This window comes from Octopus sinensis, linkage group LG17 (genome assembly GCF_006345805.1).
Source record: "Octopus sinensis linkage group LG17, ASM634580v1, whole genome shotgun sequence".
NCBI lineage: Eukaryota > Metazoa > Mollusca > Cephalopoda > Octopoda > Octopodidae > Octopus > Octopus sinensis.
In genome coordinates, this window is record NC_043013.1 from 22,399,526 (window position 1) to 22,408,200 (window position 8,675).

At 40.2% G+C, this 8,675-nt stretch overlaps 1 protein-coding gene across 2 annotated transcripts in view; it reads right to left on the bottom strand.

The window, feature by feature from the left end:
• Window positions 1–2,400: 2,400 nt before the first annotated feature.
• LOC118766654 (melatonin receptor type 1C-like) overlaps window positions 2,401–8,675 on the bottom strand; it is a 32,231-nt gene continuing 25,956 nt past the window's right edge. For both annotated transcript variants that reach the window (XM_036510209.1, XM_036510210.1), the window contains exons 3-4: window positions 8,447–8,675; window positions 2,401–2,955 (exon numbers count right to left, since the gene is read on the bottom strand). The exon at window positions 8,447–8,675 is cut by the window's right edge. In XM_036510209.1, the coding sequence (XP_036366102.1) occupies window positions 2,617–2,955; window positions 8,447–8,675 (568 nt within the window). In that variant the 3' untranslated portion in view covers window positions 2,401–2,616. The remainder of the gene's footprint in view (window positions 2,956–8,446) is intronic.

Sequence of the window (8,675 nt, forward strand, 5' to 3'; positions counted from 1 at the left end):
TGAATTTGCCGCTTCAACGCTTCTACTTTATCGTGCTGCAAAATTGATGAGGAACCGAAGACCAGCGTCTGCAACCAATGTTCTTCGTCGTGACCCACGTACTGCGTTTCCCTGTATACTGCAGTACCAGACAGTGGATAGGTACTTCATAGTTTCAAAGGCTATGCATGCATTCCCCGTCCTCTCTGCCTCGGTTAGTGGAGCAGACATCGTGGCACAAACAGGCATCTTCTATCTATTTCTTTGTAAGTATGCGAAAGCGCCCCCTGTTTTTAGTAAAAAAATAAAAATAGAAAGGATGTGATTTTACTCTTCGACTTTTCTTTTATGAATTTCTCGAGCGCTGTCTTTTGATATAATTCTCCCACCGTTTTTCGAAAGAGAGCTGAGCATGCGCAGAGCTTCTCTTGCCATATTTCTTGCCATATTTCTCTTGCCATAATAGTGTTAAAGCTCAGTTCCATATTTAAGAGATGAGGAATTATGTACATTATTTACATTATTTACATTATCCTGTGGGATGACGTTAAAATAATTGACAGCGAACAGCACTGGAAAATACGAAAACTAAAAGAAGCAGCACATATGCTAGGACACAACAACCTCCTAAGCAGACCGAGTGCAGATATGAATAGCATATGGGAACTGCTATTAAGAAAGGATAGGAAAATATTAGATTTATAAGCCCTAAAAATTCACTCCATAATTACCTACGGGCATATGGCGTAGTGGTTAAGAGCGCAGGCTACTAACCCCAAGATTCCAAGTCTGGTTCCAAGCAGTGACCTAAATAATAATAATAATAATTACAACATCGAAAAGTATTTTAGGAATGAGAACCCAGGTTCGAAATTTCCCAAAACACCTGATGAAGGCTGGAGGGTATATCAGACGAAACGTTGTGTTAACAACAAACAAGATGAGGACAAATATCTGTCAAATGTAAATCTATATATAAAAAAAACTGAAGTTGTGTGGTTTCTGTCTCCTACGATTTAGATTCCTAACTACTTCCACATTTTGCGGTGCAGTTTAACCAAAAGCGGGTATCTCATAGTCGTGATTCATATCGAGCCCTTCTGGGTATTAGCGCACGTCTACAATGAGTCTACGATTTAAAAAAAAAATTACCATCATTCTTTTCCATTTTTAATGCATTTTTTTTGCTATTATATAAGGGAAGTAACTTTCTAAAAATGTCTACGATGAGTCTACGATTTAAAAAAAAATTTACCATCATTCTTTTCCATTTTTAATGCATTTTTTTTGCTATCATATAAGGGAAGTAACTCTCTAAAAATGCTTATATAGTTATTTCCCTTACAAACCCGAGCAACGCCGGGCGATACTGCTAGTAAGTATTAAACCTGTCGTTATTTTTTTTCTTTTTGCATTTGTATATCTGATCACAACTGAGTTTGTTTAACTGTAGTAACGTTTTATCATTCCTCTTTTAGCCTGCTTGTGTTCGCAAAGTTTTCGAATTTTCTTGGAAATTCTTCTGGTCAGATTCGTTGTTACCACGTTTTTGCTCAGCAGGTCTTGCTCTCCTTTTACAAGAAGCTCTATTCAATATTTTGAATGTTTGCAAAAAAAAAATTAATGTATTAATTTTTTTTTTTTTTTTTTCACTCAAGGCAATGGAGTGTATATTCAACAATCGCAAATCCTTTGCTGGTAAGAATAAGCCAAGAAGAATATAATATTTCCCACCGAATAAAACATGGTGAAATCTAAATATTCTCTGCAGCTATGTGATATATTGTCGGTTTATCATCATCATTGTTCGACTGTGGTCGAGACAATGGAATTTACTATGTTACGCCAGACTTCACGGTCCATCATAGCATTACGGAGGTCCTGTTGCTGGATGCCTGTATCCCTGGAGATTACATCAGGGTAGGAGAGTGTGCGCCCTCTGGTATTGCGAGTAGATGGCTTCCAGAGGAGAAGAGTAGAAATTACTTCTTTTTCAGCTCTACAACAATGTCCAGCAAATTGGACTCTCCTACCTTTCACAAGAGATGACACAGGTGGTAGTTTCCCATATATTTGCATTTTGGTTGGATGGCGCTTCCACGAGAGATTTTGAGCTCTCATAAGGAGGCGAGTATAGGTTCCATCCAACCGCCTCTCAAGCTTCTTTGATAACGTCCAGGTTTCTGAGCCATATAGTAGAATTGGTTCGACTGTGGCTTTGAATATTTCAAGTTTGAAGTCTCTACTTAGATTTGATGACCAGATCTTATGCATATCATTGTCGGTTATAGAAGATAACAACAAAAACAACGGCAACAAAACAAACAACACCAATAATAATGGCTTCAAATTTTTCCAAGGACTGCCGTTTGGGGGGGGGGGGTGCTGCTGCTGCTGCTGATGATGATGATGATAATGATGATAATGGGTAATGATTATGAAGAGATAATGATCTCGTAGTCGTGGCAATGTTGGTGATAGTGGCAGTGACAGAGACGGGGGTTAAGCAGTGGAAACACTAAAGATGATCACAGTAGTAGTAGTAGTAGTAGTAGTAGTAGTAGTAGTAGTAGTAGTAGTAGTAGTGGTGGTGGTGGTGGTGGTGGTGGTGGTGGTACGGTTACAGTTGTAATTTCATCAGTTTTTAGTGATGGAGTACACTTGAGTCTCTTGGATGGAACAGTTGGCCACCTTCCGTTGCTCGTCTCGACACTGAAACAAGAGGATTCTCTTGAAAGCCTTCCGGAAATGCTCGTTGTTGGTGACGTAGACCACCGGATTGAGACAGGAATTCACGTGTGCAATTGTTACCGAATAGATGTGGACGAGAGGATTGAAAGTGTCGTGGATGTCTGAGAGGGCAATGAAAGCATAGGGCATCCAACAAACGGCAAACACGACGAACAGCGAGAAGAGGGTCGTCATCAGCTTTTTGGATTCTTGCAAAGTATTTTTCTTCTCCGACTCGTTCCGGTTCTATAAGAAAAAAAGAATTGGATTAAAAGAGAGAAAAAAATGAAAACTAAATGAGAAAATAAAATAGGGATTTCGTATGCTTAACCCAGGCGCAGGAGAGGCTGTGTGGTAAGTAGCTTGCTAACCAACCACATGGTTCCGGGTTCAGTCCCACTGCGTGGCATCTTGGGCAAGTGTCTTCTGCTATAGCCCCGGGCCGACCAATACCTTGTGAGTGGATTTGGTAGACGGAAACTGAAAGAAGCCTGTCGTATGTATGTATATATATATTTATATGTATGTATGTGTTTGTGTGTCTGTGTTTGTACCCCTAGCATTGCTTGACAACCGATGCTGGTGTGTTTACGTCTCCGTCACTTAGCGGTTCGGCAAAAGAGACCGATAGAATAAGTACTGGGCTTACAAAGAATAAGTCCCGGGGTCGAGTTGCTCGACTAAAGGCGGTGCTCTAGCATGGCCGCAGTCAAATGACTGAAACAAGTAAAAGAGTAAAGAGTAAAAGAGTAACCCTTGATCTTACACTAAAATCATCAATCTGATCCCTTAATTCCTCGTCTTATATTCTAAGCCAGCTTGCACGGTCTTTTCAATATGGCGTTTATGGCGTGAAAATAGTGAGGAATATAAGTTCAGGCGTGGCTGTGTGGTTAGAAGTTTCTTTCCAAACAATATAGTTCCAGGTTCAGTTCCACTGCGTGTCACCTCCGGCAAATGTTTTTTTTTTTTTACTTTAGCCGCGTGTCAACCAAAGCCTGGTGAGTGGATTTGTCAGACGAAAACTGAAAGAAGCCCGTCGTAGATGTGTTTGTGTGTGTGTTTGTCCCACACCACCACCTGGAAACCTGTGTTGATATGTTTACGTCACTGTAATTTAGTGGTTCAGCAAAACTGGCCGAAAGAATAAATATCAGGCTTTTACAAATTGGACAGGGGGCGATTCGTTCAACTAAAATTCTTCAAGGCGGGCGCTCCAGCATGGCCGCGGTCTAATGATTGAAACAAATAAAAGATGAAAGACAAACGAATAGCCACTCACTTTTTACTAGAACTAAATCTCCAGTTTATAAAGAAAGATTTCGGGCAAGCGTCACCCGCATCATACTCTCCAAACAAATGCAACTATTTTCTCGCATAAAATGTTCAAGATCAGAAATGGCAGCCGAGTGCAATCTGTTCCGCCGGTTCCCCTACTTCTCACGACTTCAGAGTCACTGTCTGTTTCTACTAACAATATACAAACCAATAAGGAAGCCTCCGCGAGGTCGCCCGACCAGTGCTTGAAATAACAGCTAAATTTCTCTCAAATCACAAAACCACATTCAAACATCTCACAAAAATAAAAGGACACAACGATTAATGGAGTTTTCAGATAGACTATATCTAAAAAATATAAATAATTAAGCGGGATGGTCACAGCTGGAGTACATTTGGTCATAGGCCTGTTCAGTCAGTACTGACCTTTTACTAAACAACAACTGATAATTTTTTTTTCTTTGAAGCAAGTCTTTACATAGTCGCTCGACCTGCTAAAAATGGCTAATTTTTTCTTGAAATCCCACTCTAAAAAAGAAAGAACATATTTGAAAATGAAAACAGACGGTGCCTAAAAAATGGCAGCTGGTCGCGGCTGGAACGCTTTTTGCTCACTGGTTTGTCTGCTCGATGAGAAATGAGTAGAATTTAAACAACAGCAGCAAAAATTAACAATTGATGACAATAGTCTCTTTCCAGTGGCAAATATTAGAGGTGAAAAGTTCGTGGTTTGCCCCGTTCACTCCGTACGTTCAATTCCTGATGGAAAACTCTTAAACTTGACTCTACTGATGTAGTTTTGTTTTGGCGAATCGCCTTCCTCCATCTCTTTGTAATATAAATCTTGTTGCCAGATTAACAGCTTCAGGCATGGCTACATAAAATTTGCTTCGAAACATTACGGTTTCAGATTTGATCCCACTCCGCGGCACGTTGGGCAAAGATCAACTAAATCCTTTCACTAGCTTTAAGTATAAACATAAATCAAACTAGTTTCGTCTTTCAGGAAATAATCATTAGACTTCGCCTGTTTTGCTTTCCTGTCCGTTGACTGTGATGTGAAGATCTACTTGTAGGCAATGTAAACAAAGGCGTGACAAACATAATTCAATTTACATAAAAACGTACATTCTATAAATTTTATTGACTAAATGGTAATAGCTTTGTATACGTGTTCATTCATTATCACACTATAAACCTTGCATTATTCTGCCCATTGTTATAATCTTGTTTATATCTTCTAAACAAAGTTGGTTCGATTTTCTTTGCAAGCCGCCGGATAGCTTTTAGAACCTGTCTGCAATGAATACAATAATCTCCATAAGGTTTCCATTATTTGATGAGCTCTTCTTCACCTTTCATTGAAACACTTCATAAACGCTACAATTAATTTCAGCACTTCAAAATTGTATTCTATGTTTAGTTCTTATCTGTTCCACCGGTTTCAGCTCCATAGTGTCTTCATTCATCATTCTTCTTATCCAACACGACATTATTCTCTTACGCTCCACTCCATCTTCACAATATTTCAGAGTTCTGATTGCATTTATCCAGCCACATCCTCCAGCTGTTGCCAATGATGTCTGGCTTTTAAAAAATATTTCGCAAACAAAACTCTTTAAACAGCTTTACTCTTTAAGGAGTCATTTTTCCAATACTTTTTTCAAAATATTTATTTGAGAATCCCCTGTTCCGCTTCTTTTAAACTCTGGTAAATTTGGTATACTCTTTTAATTGTTTCTGTCATTTGAACTGTGGCCATGCTGGAGCGCCGCCTTTAGTCGAACAAATAAACCCCAGGACTTATTCTTTGGAAGCCTAGTAATTATTCTATCGGTCACTTTTGACGACCCGCTAAGCTACGGGGACGTAAACACACCAGCATCGGTTGTCAAGCGATGTTGGCAGGAGGGACAAACACAGACACACAAACATATATATACACACACACATACATATATATGTAAATATATACGATGGGCTTCTTTCAGTTTCCGTCTACCAAATCCACTCTCAAGGCTTTGGTCGGCCCGAGGCTATAGTAAAAGACACTTGCCCAAGGTGCCACGCAGTGGGACTGAACCCGGAACCATGTGGTTCGTAAGCAAGCTACTTACCACACAGCCACTCCTACGCCTATAGTGAGTGAGTGAGATAGGAAGAAATACTGTATATTTATAAATAGTTGAAGAGTTACCAGGTTCATGTGCACTTCGACCTTTCACTTGTGCCACAGAAATTCCACACACACACACACACACACACACACACACACACACACACAATGTTGTGTTGATATGTAACGTATGTAGCAACAGAAATTACTATCATGCTAACAGTGTTATTGTTCTTGCTATACGAAATGTTTAGGTCATTCAGTGCAAACATTTGCTGCTCAGAAATTTTACAAATAAAACCAAGCCGTAAGTCGTTTCTGCAACAAAAATATAAAGCTCGAAGTTTAATGAAACACGATGTAACAATGGAGATCCATTTAGTGCGTGTACGAGATGCTTACAGAAATGTACCAATTCCCCCAGGTAGAATCAACGACTCGATGTTTTTCCAAGAATCAGAGATCATAATAAATAAACTATCACTGACTGTGAATGAGTTGATAATTTATGGCAATCATTTGCCTGTATTGTTCTTCATCGAAGGCAGCACGCAACGCGTTCGGGCGACATTAGTTCTTGTATTGTTTCTTTGATTCCTTGATCGAGCGACTGCACCTTTGAAGTGGTGTTCTGGAATAAAAACAACCGCTTGGCCAGCTAGGCTTCACAATTCTAATTGGTCACCTTGTACACCGTATGATCTCGTGTTGTCAACAAATAGGTCGATAGGTACAAATTCTTGCAGAAACCTGAATAAGAAGTAAACTGAATGCGTCATCCATGATTTGTTTGTGGTTTGTATTTCATGGTAAATGAGATCCTGTCGTAGATCTTGAAGCAGCTTAAATTAGGTGTGTGGAGGCGCAATGACCCTGTGGTTAGGGCAGCGGACTCGCGGTCATAGGATCGCGGTTTCGATTCCCAGACCGGGCGTTGTGAGTGTTTATTGAGCGAAAACACCTAAACGTTCCACGAGGCTCCGGCAGGGGATGGTGGTGATCCCTGCTGTACTCTTTCACCACAACTTTCTCTCACTCTTACTTCCTGTTTCTGTTGTACCTGTATTTCAAGGGGCCGGCCTTGTCACTCTCTGTGTCACGCTGAATATCCCCGAGAACTACGTTAAGGGTGCACGTGTCTGTGGAGTGCTCAGCCACTTACACGTTAATTTCACGAGCAGGCTGTTCCGTTGATTCGGATCAACCGGAACCCTCATCGTCGTAACCGACGGAGTGCTTCCCAAAATTAGGTGTATTACTAGATGCGGACAAGCAGTGATTTATGAGTATGTACCAGTGATGTTGTGGAATGGTTAAATTTTAATGTGATCCTTTTTTGCATATTATGTCCAAATACCTGCTTTTCTTCGGTGGACACTTGCGATTTACTCTGAAACACACACCGAAAAATATCACTTCCATTTGCATTGCACAAATACTCAACTTCGTAATTTTCTTTATGGATGATAGCTTTCAGCTTTTGTCTAAATTCTCTTCCTGAACTGTCATCCATTGGTTGTCTGCTCTCCAAGAACGTTGATAAACTTTGTAAAGATGCACCCAAATCAATGATACGTTGTGGTCGAACTCTTGTGCTTTATTTGCGTTGATTTGTCCATGGAAACTGGCAGCTAATTCTTACAACATCGAACGTAATCCTCTTTCTATGCTGCTGCGAAAACCACAAAAATATGACAAATTTGGGTTGTTCATCTTTCACTGACTTCGTAGATTTTCACTCGAATGTGAAGTATTAACTGAAGTTAATATTTCTTATGATTTACAAATGAAATTCACATTTGAAAATTTCCTCAATCGGGATTCTGTTTTCTTGATGTTGGACACTTGCTTTTCTAATGTTGTCCTCTTGAGTACTCTTTGATGCTTTTACTTATCCCTTAGTTGCCAGACTCGGTCTAAGTACATTCACCTCACACTATCAATTCTTTGCCTCTTAACCTATCTCTATGGCGCCTTTGTGTAGAGCAGTTTTACTCTCCCCTCCCCACCTCCCTTTACATGCCATCCTTTTCCTCCCACTTAGTGACCTCTCTAAACACATCCACCTCATTTCTTTTTAGGGCGACCAACCCTCCAACTATTACTTTCATTGGCCATGTTGTTTTGGGGTGTTGTTATTTTTCTTTTTTGATTTTTCAACTTATCATTCGTGCTGTATCTAATTTGAAAGTGCGTCAGCATCAAACCTGAGAGTCAGGTTTGATGCTGAATTACTTAAAGAGTGAAACAGAGATTTCCCGAGCCCTTTTTGCCCTTCGTGGCCTTTTGCAGAGAGCAGTTATTCTTACATTAATTCGATAGGAAAGAAACGATGGGTCTCACCTTATTGAGCCTTTCCTTCGCTTGGTAGAAGTGGTAGAATATCATAATGTAGCTCACCGTTGTAATTACCACTGGCAATGAAATACCGAGAATGGTGATGAAGATGGTATTGCCAAGGCTAGCGGTTCGATCCCAGATGCAGGTGAGCGTCTTCTTGTCGTAACCGTGGTTTCCCCATGGCATGAAATTTACAGTTTCCAGCATGATCCCAAACACCCACAGGCCAATC